The sequence below is a fragment of the Chlorocebus sabaeus genome, chromosome 20 (assembly GCF_047675955.1).
Source record: "Chlorocebus sabaeus isolate Y175 chromosome 20, mChlSab1.0.hap1, whole genome shotgun sequence".
NCBI classification, from domain to species: Eukaryota; Metazoa; Chordata; class Mammalia; order Primates; family Cercopithecidae; genus Chlorocebus; species Chlorocebus sabaeus.
The window spans coordinates 61442466-61462711 of NC_132923.1; the positions used below are offsets into that span (position 1 = coordinate 61442466).

At 38.3% G+C, this 20246-nt stretch overlaps 1 protein-coding gene across 11 annotated transcripts in view; it reads left to right on the forward strand.

The window, feature by feature from the left end:
* SLC44A5 (solute carrier family 44 member 5) overlaps positions 1 to 20246 on the forward strand; it is a 550857-nt gene that overhangs the window by 338946 nt on the left and 191665 nt on the right. For 9 of the 11 annotated variants that reach the window (XM_038001850.2, XM_038001855.2, XM_073007203.1 and 6 more), the window contains one exon: positions 14369 to 14407. The exons of the other annotated variants lie outside the window; for them this stretch is intronic. Coding sequence is in view for 6 of the 9 variants with exons in the window: in XM_007978267.3 (XP_007976458.2) it covers positions 14369 to 14407 (39 nt within the window). In the remaining 3 variants the exon portion in view is untranslated. The remainder of the gene's footprint in view (positions 1 to 14368; positions 14408 to 20246) is intronic. 11 annotated transcript variants of the gene reach the window in all.

Here is a 20246-nt window from a genome sequence, read left to right on the forward strand (position 1 = left end):
ACCTTTAGAGGGGGGAAACATAATTATGCATTCTCCAAAGGCAGGTGAAAATATGTGAAGGTTACGTAACCTTCAGATGTCTCTTGAAGGTTGGAGAATTGATTAGTACATTGACAATAGACAAATTTGCATAACCTACTTCATGGGGCATACTTAGCTTTTCCTGCCTCATTGGACTTGGGATCACTCTCTTCCTTCTCAACTCTCTGAATATGCTCAAATTGATACATTGAAATGAATAGGGAAGGCTGAATACCATTTTTTATCTAATCTGCTCTCCAGTCCCATGGACCTAGATAAAACTCTGACATTGACTATGCTTCTAGCATTGAAAAATGCACTACATCATTATGCCAGTAGTCCAGTTTGAATCCCCAAAGCTGCTAACTTCCACACTATACTTCGATCATCACATCTTTATTTTCCCCATGTCTTACTATGATTACACCCCATGCACTATCACCACCTCAAGAAATATGACAAAATTCTCATTCTCACTGGACTGCAAACTATTCAAGGGCAGAAACAGGGTCTCACTATTTCTTTGTGGCCCTAGTGTCACACTGTTAGCACAGAGCAGCTGCTCAAGAAATTTTGGGTGAATGAATGAAAACAATACAAATCTATTTTCGTTTAAAATGTAAATACATGTTATAAGCACTATTTCTACAGACTCCTTCCCCCAAAACAAAGCAAAAAATCAGTGATACCAGTTTCTCACCAACTATTGAGAACAGTTTTGAAGCTTGTGACTCTATATGTGGCCATTAGATTCTATCTTCCACCCAATTTCTACCTTTCCTTTTCTCAGCTCACCTGCCACATGCCATTATGGCATATTATAGAAGCTGATAAGGAAAGAGGCTGCACCTTTCTTTATTCAAAAGGCAGTTCTAATTCTGGACAAAGGATATGATCTCCTAGAAACATGAATGTATTTAAGATGACTTCATTTGAGTTGATACCACATGAGTCTTCTTCATTCAATAAACCCTTAGTCTTTTCTTGGGCATAGAAATTGGCTTTTATTTTTCTTAAATCACAAACGAAAAGATGTGATAGTATATGTTGGAATCCATGACTTGCCTTATAAAAAGGCATGGCAGGTAATTAATTGCATGAAGAATTCAGAGGTGGCATAATTATGGCCAAGTCTATATTTTTCTTTACCTCCCTTGCCTGCCACCCATCATGTGATGCCACAATTTCTATAAGAAATTTGTGCTTTATGTTTCTCTCCTTTGGGACGTCTTTTACAATGTAGTTAGTACAAATATGGGCAATTTCACTCTGAAATGTGTAACATATGTAACATATACTGTTTCTACAATTCACATGATAGTATTAAAGGCATCTGGTAAGAGGATTTAAAAGTAAGACACATTATATCTGAATTATTGGAATAAGAACAGGCTAATTTTGAGAGCATTTGGACGGAGGAACAGGTGAAAAATGTGAGCTGAGGAATGCTGGAAAATGTATGCTTGTGTGTATTGTAAGTGTATATGTATATATGTATGTCATGTATGATGTTAATTGAAGTGGCAAAAACTACTAGACAATCAAGAGAATAAGCTCCGAAACAAGCTTGGGCCAAAGTTGCCTGGGGCATGATTCTTAAAGAGGCACTGGGAGACTCCTGCCCTAATAATTATCAATGACCATCTATAGTAGCATTGTGTTTTGGGAAGTGATTCCATTGGGTATATTTTGAGGTGCACATGTTTGCTTCATAGTTCAGGCTATTTCCTGAATATCAATAATTTGAAAAATAGTTATTCTAAATTACTTTAAGTAATAAACAATCAAGCTATATTTGTATTATTTTCATTTATTCAGCCTAAACTCTAAATATTATTCTCTTTACCAACTATCTGGACTGAAGTATTGTAGGGCCATTTTCTGGCCCTTTCTCTGTTGCCTTTCTCTCTTTTTGAACACTCACTGTTATAACAGGGTGGCACTAGAAACTACAAGACCCTGTCTCTTCTGAATCAATCACCTTTCTTTTAAAAAAAATTTAGATTCAAGGAGTACATGTGCAGGTTTGTTACATGGATATATTGACTAATTCTGGGGTTCGGGCCTCTATTGAACTCATTGCCCAATACATTCTGGGGGTATAGTCACCCAGAAAACATGTACCCAGTTATATATTCTGGGTACTAAAAAATGGGCTATGTGAGAAGGACTCATGGACTTCCTGTAGTGAACATACGACCCAATAGGTTATTTATCAAACCTTGCCCCATCTTTTAGAGTCTCCGGTGTCTATTGTTCTCATCTTTATGTCCATGTGGACTCACTGTTAAGCGTTCATTTATAAGTGAAGACATATGGTATTTTCTGCGTTAATTCACTTAGGATAATGGCCTTCAGCTGCATCCATGTTGCTGCAAAGGACGTGATTTCATTCTTTCTTACGGATGCGTAGTTGAATCAATCACCTTTTATTTTCATCCACCTATTTTATTTTCATATAGCACCATCTTTCAGAGTTTCTCTGGTCTGTAAGGAAAGGCATTAACATTCACCAAGTACCTTTTAAGTGACAGTACATATGTAGTGAACATCATTTTTATTATTATACTTTAAGTTCTGGGATATATGTGCAAAACGTGCAGGTTTGTTACATAGGTATACATATGCCATGGTGGTTTGCTGCACCCATCAACCCTTCATCTATATTAGGTATTTCTCCTAATACTATCCCTCCCGTAGCCCCACAGTCCCTGACAGGCCCCAGTGTGTGATGTTCCCCTCCCTGTGTCCATGTGTTCTCATGGTTCAACTCCCACTTATGAGTGAGAACATGTGGTGTTTGGTTTTCTGTTCCTGTGTTAGTTTGCTGAGAATGATGGTTCCCAGCTTCATCCATGTCCCTGCAAAAGACATGAACTCATCCTTTTTTGTGACTGCATAGTATTCTGTGGTATATATGTGCCACATTTTCTTTATCTAGTCTATCATTGATGGGCATTTGGTTGGTTCCAAGTCTTTGCTGTTGTGAATAGTGCTGCAATAAACATATGTATGCATGTGTCTTTATAGTAGAATGATTTATAATCCTTTGGGTATATACCCAGTAATGGAATTGCCGGGTCAAATGTTATTTCTACTTCCAGATCATTGAGGAATCGCCACACTGTCTTCCACAATGGTTGAACTAATTTACACTCCCACCAACAGTGAAAAAACATTCCTATTTCTCCATATCCTCTCCAGCATCTGTTGTTTCCTGACTTTTTAATGATCGCCTTTCTAACTGGTGTGAAATGGTATCTCATTGTGGTTTTAATTTATATTTCTCTAATGACCAGTGATGATGAGCTTTTTTTCATATGTTTGCAGGCTGCATAAATGTCTTCTTTTGAGAAGTATCTGTTCATATCCTTCACCCACTTTTTGATGTGGTTATTTGTTGTTTTTCTTGTAAATTTATTTAAGTTCTTTGTAGATTCTGGATATTAGCCCTTTGTCAGATGGATAGATTGCAAAAATTTCCTCCCATTCTGTAGGTTGCATGTTCACTCTGATGATAGTTTCTTTTGCTGTGCAGAAACTCTTTAGTTTAATTAGATCCCATTTGTCAATTTTGGCTTTTGTTGGCATTAATTTTGGTGTTTTAGTCATGAAGCCTTTACCCATGCCTATGTCCTGAATGGTATTGCCTAGGTCTTCGTCTAGGATTTTTATGGTCTTAGGTATTACGTTTAAGACTTTAATCCATCTTGAGTTAATTTTTGTATAAGGTATAAGGAGGGAGTCAAATTTCACTTTTCTGCATATGGCTAGCCAGTTTTCTCAACACAATTTATTAAATAGGCAATCCTTTCCCCATTTCTTGTTTTTGTCAGGTTTGTCAAAGATCAGATGGTTGTAGATGTGTTTCATTATTTCTGAGAACTCTGTTCTATTCCATTGGTCTATATCTCTGTTTTAGTACCAGTACCATGCTGTTTCGGTTATTGTAGCCTTGTAGCATAGTTTGAAGTCAGGTAGCATGATGCCTCTAGCTTTGTTCTTTTTGCTTAGGATTATCTTGGCTCTATGGGCTCTTTTTTGGTTCCATATGAAATTTAAGTTAGTTTTTCCTAATTCTGTGAAGAAAGTCAGTGGTAGCTTGATGGGGATGACATTGAATTTATAAATTACTTTGGGCAGTATGGCCATTTTCATGATATTGATTCTTCCTATCCATGAGCATGGAATGTTTTTCCATTTGTTTGTGTCCTCTCTTATTTCCTTGAGCAGTGGTTTGTAGTTCTCTTTGAAGAGGTCCTTCACATCCTTTATAAGTTGGATTCCTAATTATTTTATTCTCTTAGTAACAATTGTGAATTGGAGTTCACTCACGATTGGGCTTTCTGTTTGTCTATTATTGGTGTATTGGAATGCTTGTGATTTTTGCACATTGATTTTGTATCCTGAGATTTTGCTGAAGTTGCTTATCAGCTGAAGGAGATTTTGGGCTGAGGCAATAGGGTTTTCTAAATATGCAATCATGTCATCTGCAAACAGGGACAATTTGACTTCTTCTCTTCCTATTTGAATACCCTTTATTTCTTTCTCTTGCCTGATTGCCCTGGCCAGAACTTCCAACACTATGTTGAATAGGAGAGAGGGCATCCTTGTCTTGTGCCGGTTTTCAAAGGGAATGCTTCCAGCTTTTGCCCATTCAGTATGATGTTGCCTGTGGGTTTTCATAAATAGCTCTTATTTTGAGATATGTTCCATCAATACCTAGTTTATTGAGAGTTTTTAGCATGAAGGGCTGTTGAATTTTGTTGAAAGCCTTTTCTGCATCTATTGAGATAATCATGTGGTTTTTGTCTTTGGTTCTATTTATGTGATGGATTATGTTTATTGATTTGCATATGTTGAACCAGCCTTGCATCCCAGGGATAAAGCTGACTTGATCATGCTGGATAAGCTTTTTGATGTGCTGCTAGATTTGGTTTGCCAGTATTTTATTGAGGATTTTCATATCAATGCTCATCAGGGATACTGGCCTCAAATTTTCATTTTTTATTGTGTCACTGTCAGGTTTTGGTATCAGGATGATGCTGGTCTCATAAAATAAGTTACAGAGGATTCCCTCTATTTCTATCATTTGGAATAGTTTCAGAAGGAATGGTACCAGCTCCTCTTTGTACCTCTGGTAGAATTTGGCTGTGAATCTATCTGGTATTTGGGCTTTTTTTGGTTGGTAGGCTATTAATTATTGCCTAAACTTAAGAACTTGTTATTGGTCTATACAGGGACTTAACTTCTTCCTGGTTTAGTCTTGGGAGGGTGTATGTGTTCAGGAATTTATCCATTTCTTCTAGATTTTCTAGTTTATTTGTGTGGAGGTGTTTACAGTATTCTCTAATGATAGTTTGTATTTCTGTGGAATTGGTGGTGATATCCCCTCTATCATTTTTTATTGCTTCTATTTAATTGTTCTTTCTTTTTTTCTTTATTAGTCTAGCTAGCAGTCTATCTATTTTGCTGATCTTTTCAAAAAAGCAGCTCCTGGATGCACTGATCTTTTAAACTTTTTTTTTTCTTTTTTTTGTCTCTGTCACCTTCGGTTCTGCTCTGATCTTAGTTATTTCTTGCCTTCTGCTAGCTTTTGAATTTGTTTGCCCTTGCTTCTCTAGTTCTTTTAATGGTGATGTTAGGATGTTGATTTTAGATCTTTCCTGCTTTCTCCTGTGGGCATTTGGTGCAATAATTTTCCTCTAAACACAGCTTTACCAGTGTGCCACAGATTTTGGTACATTTTGTCTTTGTTCTTATTGGTTTCAAAAAACTTTATTATTTCTGCCTTAATTTTGCTATTTACCCAGTAGTCATTCAGGATCAAGTTGTTCAGTTTTTATGTAGTTGTGTGGTTTTGAGTGAGTTTCTTAATCCTGAGTTCTATTTTGATTGCACTGTGGTCTGAGAGACTGTTTGTTATGATTTCCATTCTTTTGCGTTTGCTGAGGAGTGATTTACTTTCAATTATGTGGTCAATTTAGAATAAGTGCAATGTAGTGCTTAGAAGAATGTATATTCTGTTGATTTTGGGTGGAGAGTTCTGCAGACATCTTTTAGGTCCATTTGGTGCAGAGCTGAGTTCAAGTCCTGAATATCATTGTTAATTTTCTGTCTTGTTGATCTGTTTAATATTGACAGTGGGGTGTTAAAGTCTCCCACTATTATTGTGTGGGGGTCTAAGTCTCTTTGTAAGTCTCTAAGAGCTTGCTTTATGAATCTGGGTGCTCCTGTATTGGGTGCATATGTATTTAGGATAGTTAGCTCTTCTTGTTGCATTGATCCCTTTACCAGTATGTAATGCCCGTCTTTGTCTCTTTTATTCTTTGTTGATTGAAAGTCTGTTTTATCAGAGACTAGGATTGCAACCCTTGCTTCTTTTTGCTTTCCATTTGCTTGGTAAATCTTCCTCCATCCCTTTATTTTGAGCCTATGTGTGCCTTTGCATGTGAGATGGTTCTCCTGAATACAGCACACTGATGGGTCTTGACTCTTTATCCAATTTGCCAGCCTGTGTCTTTAAATTGGGTCATTTAACCCACTTACATTTAAGGTTAATACTGTTATGTGTGAATTTGATGCTGTCATTTTGATGCTAGCTGGTTATTTTGCCCGTTAGTTGATGTAGTTTCTTCATAGTGTCAGTGGTCTTTACAATTTGGTATGTTTTTGCAGTGGCTGGTACTGGTTTTTCCTTTCCATATTTAGTGCTTCCTTCAGGAGCTCTTGTAAGGCAGTCCTGGTGGTGACAAAATTTCTCAGCATTTGCTTGTCTGTATAGGATTTTATTTCTCCTTTTCTTATGAAGCTTTGTTTGGCTGGATATGAAATTCTGGGTTGAAAATTATTTAAGAACATTGAATATTGGCTCCCACTCTCTTCTTGCTGTAGGGTTTCTGCAGAGACATCTGCTGTTAAGTCTGCTGGGCTTCCCTTTGTGGTAACCTGACCTTTTGCTCTAGCTGCCCTTAACATTTTTTCCTTCATTTTAACCTTGGTGAATCTGACGATTATGTGTCTTTGGGTTGCTGTCCTCAAGGAGTATCTTTGTGGTGTTCTCTGTATTTCCTGAATTTGAATGTTGACCTTTCTTGCTAGGTTGGGGATGTTCTCCTGGACAATATCCTGAAAAGTGTTTTCCAGCTTGGTTCCATTCTCCTGGTCACCTTCAGATACAACAATCAAGCATAGGTTTGGTCTTTTCACATAGTCCCATATTTCTTGGAGACTTTGTTCATTCCTTTTCATTCTTTTTTCTCTAATCTTGTCTTCATGCTTTATTTCATTAAGTTGATCTTCAATCTCTGATATCCTTTCTTCTGCTTGATCAATTCAGCTATTGAGACTTGTGTATGCTTCACGAAGTTCTCGTGCTGTGTTTTTTAGCTCCGTCATGTAATTTATATTCTTCTCTAAACTTGTTATTCTATTTAGCAATTCCTCTTACTTTTTTGCAAGATTCTTAGTTCCCTTGCATTGGGTTAGAACATGCTGCTTTAGCTCGGAGGAGTTTGTTATTACCCACCTTCTGAAGCCTACTTCTGTCAATTTGTTAAACTCATTCTCTCTTCAGTTTTGTTCCCTTGTTGGTGAGGAGTTGTGATCCTGTGGAGCAGAAGAGGCGTTGTGGCATTTGTAATTTTCAGCCTTTCTGTACTGTTTTTTTCTCATCTTTGTGGATTTATGTATCTTTGGTCTTTGATGTTGGCAACCTTTGGATGGGTTTTTTGTGTGGGCATCCTTTTGGATGATGTTAATTCTATTCTTTTCTGTTTGTTAGTTTTCCTTCTAACAGTCAAGACCCTCTGCTGCAGGTCTGCTGGAGTTTTCTGGAGGTCCACTCCAGACCCTGTGTGCCTGGGTATCACCAGCAGAGGCTGCAGAACAGCAAAGATTGCTGCCTGTTTCTTCCTCTGGAAGCGTCGTCCCAGAGGGGCACCCGCCAGATGCCAGCCGGAACTCTTCTCTATTAGGTGTCTGTTGACCCCTGCTGGGAGATATCTCCCAGTCAGGAGGCACGGGGGTCGGGGGCCCACTTGAGCAGGCAGTCTGTCCCTTAGCAGAGATTGAGTGCTATGCTGGGAGATTTGCTGCTCTCTTCAGAGCCAGCAGGCAGGAACGTTTAAGTCTGTTGAAGCTTCGCCCGCAGCTGCCTCTTCTCCCGGGTGCTCTGTCCCAGGGAGATGGGCATTTTATCTCTCAGCCCCTGACTGGGGCTGCTGCCTTTCTTTCAGAGATGCTCTGCCCAAAGAGTTGGAATCTAGAGAGGCAGCCTGGCTACAGTGGCTTTGCAGTGCTGTGGTGGGCTCCGCCCTGTTCAAACTTCTCTATAGCTTTGTTTACACTGTAAGGGGAAAACCGCCTTCTGAACCCTCAGTAATGATGGACGTCCTTCCCTCCATCAAGTTCGAGTGTCCCAGGTTGACATCAGACTGCTGTGCTGTCAGCGAGAATTTCAAGCTAGTGGATCTTAGTTTGCTGGGCTCTATGTGTGTGGGATCCACTGAGCTAGACAACTTGGCTCCCTGGCTTTAGCCCCCTTTCCAGGGGAGTGAATGGTTCTGTCCTACACTGGCATTCCAGGTGCCACTGGGGTATGAAAAAAACTCCTGCAAGTAAGCTGGGTGTCTGCCCCAACAGCTGCCTAGTTTTCTGCTTGAAACCCAGGGCCCTGGTGGTGTAGGCACCTGAGGGAATCTCCTAATCTGTGGGTTGTGAAGACCACGGGAAAAGTGTACTATTTGGGCTAGAATGCACCATTCCTCATGGCACAGTCCCTCATGGCTTCTCTCCGGTAGGGGATGGAGTTCCCCAACCTCTTGTGCTTCCCGGGTGAGGTGACGCCCCACCCTGCGTCAGCTCATCCTCCGTGGGCTACACCCACTGTCTAACCAGTCTCATTGAGATGAACAGGGTACCTCAGTTTGAAATGCAGAAATCACCTGCCTTCTGCGTTGATCTTGCTGGGAGCCGCAGACCAGAGTTGTTTCTGTTGGGCCATCTTGCCAGCCACCTCTTGTGGTGAACATTTCAAATGTTATCTATTTCTTAAAACAACCATGTGAAAAAGCTCCATCCCATTTTACAGAGGAGGAGACAAACTCAGGATCCTTCTTTGCCCCAAAACCATAGTGAGTGAGAGGCAATATTGGGCCAGTCCTCTTGGACTCCCCTGTGACTGTACAGAAAACAGAACATTATCTCATCTGCCAAAATGTATTTTTTTCAGGCTATGAGTTTTCGAACCTCATACATTTCAAAACACACACACACTATTTCTAACTACCAAAATGTTGTGTTCAACTTCCTCTCCCATGTAACCATTCTATAGCTTTATGATTTTGTAGATTTTGGTCATCTTAACTATCAACTTTCTTCTCTCTTGGTGAGGTGCTTCATGTGTGGGTCACACTTTTTAGCCCTTTCTCGGATGCCCTTCTCTGGGCTGTCTCTAACTCCACTACATTTTGCTTGCAATTTTGTCTGCTAGAATTGTAAAACAGATTACTGATGCAAAGGATAATGAGTTTTGTTTTGTTTCTAGTGCCCAACCATGATGCCCAGAATACTGTTATTTTTTGGACTCAGCAGCAAGTTTTTTTTTTTTTAGAACACAGAAGGTTACAGGTGATACTCAGCAACCTCAGATCCATCTCAAACCTCAGTGCTACAGTATATATGTTTACAAGGGCATCTAGGTGGGGAGCAGCTGGGGTCTTCTATATGACAGTCAAATGTGTTTATCCTCCTTCCCATCCCACTTCTCTAGCCCCAGGTCATACCACAGCCCCTTACCCAGTGTCCTCCAGCCACATGTTGGCCTTGTTTCAGTTCCTCATAGCTGTCAAGCTCCTTACCATCATGGGATCTCTGCCCATGCTTGCCCTTTGCTGAGGCTGCCAACCATCATACAAACTCTTACTCATTCTTTAAATTCCAGATTAAATGTTGTCTTCACACCTTGTATTTATTCTTCATAGCACCTATTATGTCATATTTGCAAGCAAATAATGATTGGTATGCTGATTTGTTTAAGGTCCATCATCCTGATGCATTATGAAAAACTCCATGAGGACAGAGATTCTCTTGTTCACCTATGTAGTTCCAGTGCCCAACATAGTATTTGATATCCAGTTAGAGGTCAGTGAATGTTTGCTAAGTGAGTGAATAAATTAAAGGAAGGAAATAATAAGCTTCTGGACATGGTTGTCCTCTTACCCTGGTTCCATTTCTTGCCCTAAGTAGTGAGTTTATAACCAGCCTCTTTCTCAAATGATGCAGACTTGGCATCAGCTCTGTCTTGGCCTTCCAGGCTTTAGGGCTCTATAGCAAAAGCCAGTGAGTAGAATGAGGATGGAAGCCAGGACAGAGTAGGAAATGAAGCCAGCTTCAGAGGCTCACCTTATGAGAGCAGTTGTCTTGTCCATTGCAGTATAATAGGCATGCCAAGATCAGGCATAGTTTGGACAGACAACAGCGATCAAAAAGAATCCAATTTGGCAGGCAGGGCACAGCACTGGCAGTCCTTGCCATGAGAAGATGCTGGAAATTCAGATAAATGGCAGCATCATGGCTCTGAGACTTCTCTCTACTCACAGACATAGTCAAGTCAGAGAGCTGGAGTTCTAAGAGTGGGATTCAGTCTTCGGGGTTGGCAGAAGCGAGGTAGGACCTCAGGCCAAAGCCAAGCAGGTGGGCTCAGGAAAGGGGAATGGAGCCCTGGGCAAAGCAACTAAAGCAGAAGCCCAGACTTTCACATTGATGAACCTAACACAGGGGGTGAGGGAAAGCTGCTGACAGTGACAAGAATGCTAGAGCAACTCAAATGTTAAATGAGCGCAGGGACTCATCCCTGACACCTGAAGCTCAATGAACGAATAGAAGTAAAGGTCATACTTAAAAATGCGTAACCTTCGGGTTTAATTCCTGAAGATTCTACCTACATCAGTTATGTATTCTGAGTACCAAAAATTAGACTCTGTGAGAGGGACCCATGCACTTCCATTTCAAAATAATTATTTTTAATTAAAATAATTTTTATTACTCTAAGAGCAGGTTTTATAAAATTACAGATCCAGGGGTACATGTGCAGGTTTGTTATGTGAGTATATTGCATAATGCATAATGCTGGGGTTTGGACTTTTATGGAACCCATCACCCAAATATAGTGAACAAAGTACCTAGTATGTTGTTTTTCAACTCTTGTATCCCCATCCTTTCCTCAATTATTTTACAATAATGAGATTTTGCTTTTACATGCTTTTTGCTACCTGCTTTTTTTCTGTTAAGAGTTTCCATCTTTCCAGTACAACAAATGTTAAATTTAGCTAATATTCATTCCATATTCAGATTGCCCTAATTGTCCCCCAACACTGTATTTACCACATTCTGTCCAAATCAGGGTCTAATCCAAGGCCAGACCTTGCATCTGGTGGCTATGTCCCTGAAGTCTCTTCTGATTAGCACACTCCCTTTGCCTCTGACACTGACCTATTGCCCTGGAGAATATCTCACTTTCTGGATTTGTTTAGTTCCTTTCCAGTGATTTCGTTTAGTTTTTTTAATCTTCTTTATTTCCTATGTGTAGGTTAGATCAAATCTAAATCATTGGTGGTGGCTCCTGTTGGACATTTTGAGGCGGAATCCATGCTAGCTAGGTATGCTGTACAAACTCTATTGCCTCACATCAGGAGAAAGAACATCTGGTTGACCCATCATTAGTGATGCTGTGCTTGATTATGGGTCTAGGGTCTTGCTTCTTTTTAATAAGGTCTCAAGATGACACAACAGGAGCATGACTCACATCAATGAGTTCCACTCATTGCTACCCCCTCCTCCACCTCCATCTCCTACCAGTTCTCATTCCCCTGAACAGACCTTTCAAGCAAGAAAGACAAAAGGGAATAAAGTATGGTAAAAGGCCAAGCAATAAAACTGGAAAGTATGACTCTTTTGGCTCCTAGTCTGAAACTTCATTCTAAATTTACCATACTGGATATAAGCAGGCAGGGTGCATGTCCAAGAACTTCTCTCACACTAGATTCCAGTCTTCCCAGCTGTTGCCAAGGTCAAAATAGAATGGCTTTGGTATCTTATGCAGACACCAGAAGGCAGCCTACATAAGATATGAATGTTCTCCTAAACAACTTTTGAAAAAGACATAAGCTGATACAGAAAGCAGGCTCAACCATCTTGTAAACTGATCACGTCAAAATATGAACTTTGTTTTTTTTTTTTTTTTGATTCATTATGCAAAATTGAGAAAGAGGAGTCAAAACTATACTGTATAGAATTTAGCCTGGGAGATGGAGACCATCTAGATCCTGCTTTCTTTCTTTGCTTTGTTTGTTCCTTAACCAATGACAAGGTATAACATTGGTCAAATATTTTCACCATCCTAGTTTCAGTTTTCTCATCTGTAAAATGGGGTATATGACACAGTATATGGTTGTCAAGAGGATTTAACTACATCTGTGAAACACCTACATTATAGTAACTACCAGTTCCCTTTTCCTCTCATCACCAGGGACTGAGATTACTGACATGCATCCTGCCATACCCAACACTGATTCCAAGTGGGACTGGGTCTGCAGGTGGAATTTACTAGTTTATATAGCTGAAGGGGCTGGAGAAAATTGGAATAGAGGGCTGGAGGCAGAGGCTGACCACTGTTATTATATAAGCTAAAATGTGATTAGAAGTGTATGATACAAAAAGCTATGATATGTAACCATTTAAGATAACCATGAACCTAGAATTTTGTTGTTTTTTAAAAATGTATTTGGGACATTAAAGGCAAAGTCAGTCAGTTAGGGCCCAGGAACAGGAAAAAGGTAGTCTGTATTAGATCTTGACATTTTATTTATTTTATTCTACCTCTCAGGCGCCAATCCTTGCACGTACATACTATTTTAATAAAATCAGCAATAGATGGACATTTTATGATATTTTGGGCACTTCATTTAGCTTTTTAAATGGTAAGTCTGAAACCTGTATGTCCCTAATAATGCTTACCATCCTAATGAATGTGGGTCAGCATTGCTAGTTTCAAAGGTATGTTTGTGGTGGTGGGCAACATCCTGAAAACATTATGAGTAATCTTTATTTTTCTCATACATTTGATATTACTGGAGGCTAGTAGTTGTATTGATTACAAATGGACTCTGGGGCACACAGACCTAAGTGTGAATTCCAGGTTCCCCACTTACTAGCAGTGTGACTTTAAACAAAGACTAGACCCAAAAGTTCACGTTGCCTCTGGGAACCTCGGATTCTCATTTTTAGAAGTGAACTGATTATTGTAACTACTGCAAGGCTGGTTTTGAATATTAAATGAGATAGCATAAATGAAACATGGCACCTGGTGCATAGTGAGTGTTCAAAATTGGTTGCTATTTTAATTATCGTTATTATTATTTTTCCCAAGGGAACACAATTTACAAATGTTCGCTTTCCCTGGAATCTTTACCCCAACTCTGACTCTCAATGATTTGCTACTGTTAGTCCGATTGATGAAAAATCAGTGGGGAGACCAAGCATTGTAATTTCTGCCCATGAAGTCTATAGAGGGAATTCTATTCAATAGCTCTAATTAATGAGTTGGCAAGTCTGATAAAGCACCAGAGAATGGGGTGTTCGTAGAAAGCATTAGTGTTTTTGTTTAACATATGTGACACTTGAAGCATTAGGATGCTGTTATTGTTCATTATGGCACGTGCCACCTCCCCATTCCCCAAAATTACCATAATTTGTACCTTCCAAATTGAATAGAGTCATTCATAGTTATCACATGGGAGTTTCTGTTAAAGCTGAAGGCCACACGTAGTGTGATTAAAGTGGGACTGCTGAATTCAAAATATATCTCTTTTCCCTAGTCTACACTGGCTATTCTGCATGTAATAAAAGGTATTTAGTGCATATTAAGTGTTTCACAACTAATGTGTCTTCTGAAGTTTAAAGCAGGAACAGAAAATGAGAGTAAACAAAATGCCTCATTTCTTGGTAATGAATTTTTCAAGTCTCTACATATCACCTACATTGTACAAATCATAGATGCAAATGGAAGAATTAACAGCTTTATTTCATCATCCCCACACCTCTTACCTCCAGCACCTTCATGAAGTATTTTTTTTTTTTGGTAACTTCTTAAGAATAAATGCTTATTATTGGTGGCTTTGTGTATAAATAATTAGTTCAACCAGTCCAACTGCCTTATGTTATTCTGTGTATTAGTCTAAAAACTAAGATTTTTTAGGATAGGGAGAGATGTGTATAGAGCCTCAGAGTCATCAACCCCTACAAATATATATATATATATATTTTTGCCTTTTGTGCTTTTTCCTAGAAAAACCAGCAGATACTCCCTCTGAGGAAGAGGACTTTGGTAAGTCACAGTCTGCGTATTAAGTGCTAAGAATCTTTCATGACAGTCTATCCATTGAGAAATATGTGATTCTTTTAAAATCTAGGAATAGCTAAATATTTGGTTGGTAAAGAATAATTGCTGACTGAAGCTTATTTTGGATTCTTCTTTCAACTGTCTGGTTTCTCCTTCCTGAAAGGGTTCCCTCTTTTTGGAGCTGTAAATGAATTTCCCAGGAAACACACCATGCAGCTACTGATGCTTTATCACCCCAGCTCACCTGAGACATCTTGTTTTCTTTCCCTCCTTTCAACTCAGTTTGTGACTTTGACATGTGAGTCTTGTTCACATCTCTCTTTCCAATAAAGACCTTCACTCTCCAGCTTTCATGACACTCTGAGTATATTATTCAGTCTTCTTTATCTGACAGCCAGCTCTCTCCTTAGTCAGCCTCATAGACTTGAACCTTGCTACTCAAAGTGTGGTCTGTAGACCAGCAGCATGAGTAGGACCTGGGAGTTCAAAATTCACCATCTCAAGTCCCATCCCAGACTTATTGAATCAGAATCTGCACCTTCAGAAGATTCTCAGGTGATTCATGCGCAAATAAAAATTTCAGCAGCACTGGCTTCAAGAATTTCTCTTCCTTTGTGCAATCTCATTGCCCTTGAGATACACAAATAAGTACTTTTATGCTTTGACTTCCAACATTACTTGGATTCCCAATCTTCAAATAAAAGATTATTATATATGTGGTGAGAATGTTAGAAGTCCATTCTATTAGCAATTTTAAAATATGCAATACATTATTATTAACTGTGATCACCACAACAAGGTGATGGATATGTTAATTAGTTTAACTTCATCTTTCTACGATGTATACATAGAGCAAAATATCACATTGCACCCTATAAATATACACAATTATTGTGTATATTTAATTAAGTAATTTGTCAATTAAATAAATAAATGCATAAGAAAATATGATCATACATGTACTTTCTTGCCTCTGTTCTCAAAACCCATTTATTGACTCTCATGTACTTTAATTCTACCTACTTAGATGCTGCTGTTTGTTCTCACACTTAGATAGCATTTTACAGTTTCAAAATTCCTTCATATAGATTTTGTTACTTAATCATATATGATCATAAAAGGTAGAAAGGTAGGTTATATAGTCTTTTGTAGAGCCTATTTTGTAAATTTCCATTTGTAATTTTTTAATCTTAGGGTTGAAATAAAAAGGTAAAAAATGTATCAGCAGATTTTTTTTCCTATCTTAAAACAAAGTAGAGGTCAAGTTTTTTTTGTGCCATCAGAAGTCTGAATTATTCTGCCTCAAAATGTATCATGATTCAAAATAATGTTTTTTTGCTCAGTATGATCTGAGTTATGTTTTTATTCATAGACCTTGTCTTCTCACTTAGAATAAAGTAATTAGGCCTAAAATAAACCCTCATCTTTCTGACAAGGTTTTTGAAATAAATGAGCCAATGAGGAAAAAAACATTCCACTTCTGATATAAAGTAGCCTAAGGAGAGAAGTACCCCTGAGTGCTGCTTCTGCTTGAATGGACAAAAGTGAAAGAAAGAGGAAAAGTTCAACATAGGATATTGTACTGTGCCACTTCCATTCTCCCAGAGAAAGTACTAATGGGATAACTCTGCTGAGTCATGGCCCAGGAGGAACTGTTGGTTTTGCATCTACTAAAAGTGCATCTCAGCAGAGGGAAACACTCCCAGATCCTAAGATCTTGGGTGCACTCAGTAGTCAGGAGTGAGTGGATAAACAGGCCTTGCATTTCGATTGGGTGGATGATGCCATTTTTGTCTTTTCTTTTTGGTTCATTCATTCCATATTTATACTTCTTTTTAAGAGCCTGGTATTAAAGAAAGCTTAACTGTGCTAACAACGTGGGTAAGCTTGGGAGAATTAGAGTATTATTGAGTTTAACCCATGGGACACATTTTTCAACAGCCTTCTGTTCCAAAGAAGCTGAAGCCTACCAAAGTCAGTGGCTTGTTCCCATGTGCTCCACTTCCTCTTCTGTTACAGGGAAGGGTTGTTCTCATCCTTTCCAAGGTTCATAGTACCTCTATCAGCACTGCCTCTTCAAAGACTTTGCTATTGCAATTATCCCCTCTTTCTCTTGCCTACATGTAAATATACCTTAATATAGCTGCCTGAAATTTATTTTTAAAAAATGTTCAATTAACCCTTTCATCATGCTAAAACTCAAAAGAATTGTTTATAGGCACTGACTCCACTTTTCTCCTATTCTCTCATTAAATCACTCCAACTGGAATTGTATCTGCATTACTTCATGAAACAGTTTTTTATCATTTCCACAGACCTATATCTTGCTCTTCCATTCCAGAATTCTTTTCCTCACCTTACTCTCTCTCAGCAGCATTCACCATGGTCAGAGCTACTGCACTTTTTTAAACACTTTCTTCTTCTGCTTCCATTATACCACACTCTCCTGGGTTTCCTCCTGACTCTGTGATTTCTCCTTCTCTGCCTAGTCGTTCACACTTAAAGTCTAGGTGTTGGAGAGCCCCCAGAATGCATTTTCTCTGACTTTTCTAGGTAATTGTATCTGATCCCATAGCTTTAAAAACTATGAATGTGGTGTTAAGTCCTAGATTTACATCTCTAGCCCTGACTGCTCTTTCTTGCCCTGGACTTATTTATTTTACTTTATGCCCCACCAAATCTGCTCTTGTGTCTACCTTCCTTTTTTTAATAAGGGCATCACCACTCACCATCTCCACTAAATCGCTTCATTCAAACCACTGTTACTTCTCAGTTAGATACCTACCATAACCTCCTAAGTCATTTTTATCGGCAGCTATTACCCTACTCTGGTCTATTTTCCACAAAATAATCAGATGAATCTGTTTATAATTACAGTTCCTATTTTCAAAATCAAGTTGTGAAGTGAGCAAATAAATAACCAACTGCTATTTAAAATGTTCAAAGCTCAATTCTAATGACTTAATATTACTTTTTTCATTTATCACATTTTATCTAATTTGTAGTACATAAATATCAAACCACAAAAGCAAATATATTAGTCTAACATACAGTATGCCATTTTGAATATTGGCTATTTTCATACCAATTTGATTCTGACATGTCAACCTTTTTATTTATAAGTAAACATAAAAGTGTATTACTTTAAAGTACACAAGATAAAGAAGAGACAGTTTTTAACCCTTTGTAATAACATAAAACATGATTACATTGTTGTATGTGTATTATATGTATTTATGGGCATATGTTTATGTATACAGAGAGTCTTTTTAAATGAGGTATTAATACTTGTTTCATAATAATCCTTCAAATAACACTTCCTTAGCCAAATCAAAGAGTTAAGATGGCTTTGCAGCTTTTTTAGGCAAAGATTTACATGACATACGAGACAATGAAAACAGTGTTTAGATATTTTTCTATCTTATTCTTTTAAATTTCAAATTTTATTTTAGATTCAGAGGGTACATGTGAGGGCTTGTTACAAGAGTATATTGTGTGATGTGAGGGTTTGGGATAGAACCATTGAGGTAGAACCTGTCACCCAAATAGTGAGCAGAGTACCCAAGAGGTTGATTTTCAACCCTTGTCCCCATCCTCACTCCCCTCTTTTAGTCCCCAGTGTCTATTGTTCCCATCTTTATGTCTGTATGTACCCAATGTTTAACTCCCACTTATAAAAATATGCAGTGTTTTGCTTTCTATTTCTGTATCAATTAACTTAGGATGATGGCCTCCACCTACATCCATGTTGCTTCAAAGGACATGATTTCTCTCTTTTTGTGGCTGCATAGTATTCCCTGGTGTATATGTGTCACAGTTTCTTTATCCAGTCCACTGTTGATGGGCACCTAGGTTGATTCCATATCTTTGCTATTGTGAATCCTGATGGAATAAACATACAAGTGCAGGTGTCTTTTCAGTAGAACAATTTCTTTTCCTTTGGATATATACCAAGCAATGTGATTGCTAGGTTGAGTGGTTCTTTGAGAAATCTCCAAACTGCTTTCCACAGTGACTGAACTCATTTACATTCCTACCAATAGCATAAAGAGTTCCTTTTTCTCTGTGTACTCACCAACATCTGTTATTTTTTGACTTTTTAATAATTACCACTCTCACTGGTGTGAGATGGTATTGCTTTGGGATTTTGATTTGCATTTCTCTGATGATGCACGATGTGAAGCATTTTTTTTTTCATTTGTTTCTTGGCCACTTGTATATCTTCTTTTTGAAGTATCTTGCCCACCTTTTAATGGAGTTATGTGTTTTTTACTTGTTTGGTTAAGTTCCTTATATATTCTGGATATTAGACCTTTGTTGGGTGCATTGTTTGCTACTAATGTTTTATACCATTCTGTCAGTTGTCTGTTTACCCTGTTGATAGTGTCTCTTGCTGGGCAGAAGCTCTTTAGTTTAATTAGCTCCCACTTGTCAATTTTTTTTTTGAGACAGAGTCCCATTCTGTCACTCAGTCTGAAGTGCAGTGGCGTGATCATGGCTCACTGCAGCTTAGACCTTCCTAGGCCCAGGTAATCCTTCCATCTCGGCCTTCTGAGTAGTTGGGAATATGCACCATGATGCCTGGCTAATTTCTATGTTTTTTAGAGATGGGGGTCTCACCGTGTTGCCCAGACTGGTCTCAAATTTCCAGACTCAAGCAATCTACCCATCTTGGCCACCCAAAGTGCTGGGATTACAACTGTGAGCCACTGTACCTGGCTTAATTTTTGTTGTTGTTGTTGTTACAATTGCTTTTGTGGACTTAGTTCTAAGTTCTTTGCCAAGACCAATGTCTATAAGGTTATTTCCTAGGTGGTGTTCTAGTATTTTTATAGTTTGAGGTCTTACATTTAAGTATTTAATCCATTACGAGTTAAGTTTTGTATATGGTGATAGGTAGGAGGTCTAGTTTCTTTCTGTTGCATATGGATAGCCAGCTACCCCAGCACCATTTATTAAACAGGAAGTCCTTTCCTTATTGCTTATTATTGTTGGCTTTGGTGAAAGTCAGTTGGTTGTAGGAGTGCAGCTTTATTTCTGAGTTCTCTATTCTCTTCCATTGGTGTATGTCTGTTTTTATACCAGTACCATGCTGTTTTGATTACTGTAGCCTTATAGTATAGTTTGAAATTGGGTAATGTGGTATATCTGAAGTTGGGTAATGTGATGCCAACTTTGTTCTTTTTGCTTAGGATGCTTTGGCTATTTGGGCTCTTTTTTGGTTTTATATTAATTTTAGATTAGTTTTTTCTAATTCTGTAAAAAATGGTGTTGGTGGTTTGATAGGCATAATGTTGAATCTGTATATTGCTTTGGGCAGTATGGCCATTTAAATTTTTATTTAAACAATATTGATTCTTCCAATCTATGTGCAAGGAAATTTTTTTCATTTGATTGTGTCATTTATGATTTCTTTCAGCAGTGTGTGGTTGTTCTCCTTGTAGTTCTCTATTTTACATAATTGGTTACATGTATTCCTAGGTATTTTATTTTATTTATGTCTATTGTAAATGGGATTATATCCTTGATTTGGCTATCAGCTTGAATGTTACTAGTGTACAGAAATGCTACTAGATTTTGTACATTGATTTGTATCCTAAAACTTTACCGAAGTCATTTATTATGTTTAGGAATCTTTCAACAGAGTCTTTAGAATTTTCTATGTATTGAGTTCTATCTTAAGTGGAGAGAGATAATTTTACATATTCTTTTCCTATTTAGATCCGTTTTGTTTTTTTCTCTCACCTGATTGCTCTAGCTAGGACTTCCAGTACTATGCTGAATAGGAGTGGTGAGAGTGAGGATCCTTGTCTTGTTCCAGTTC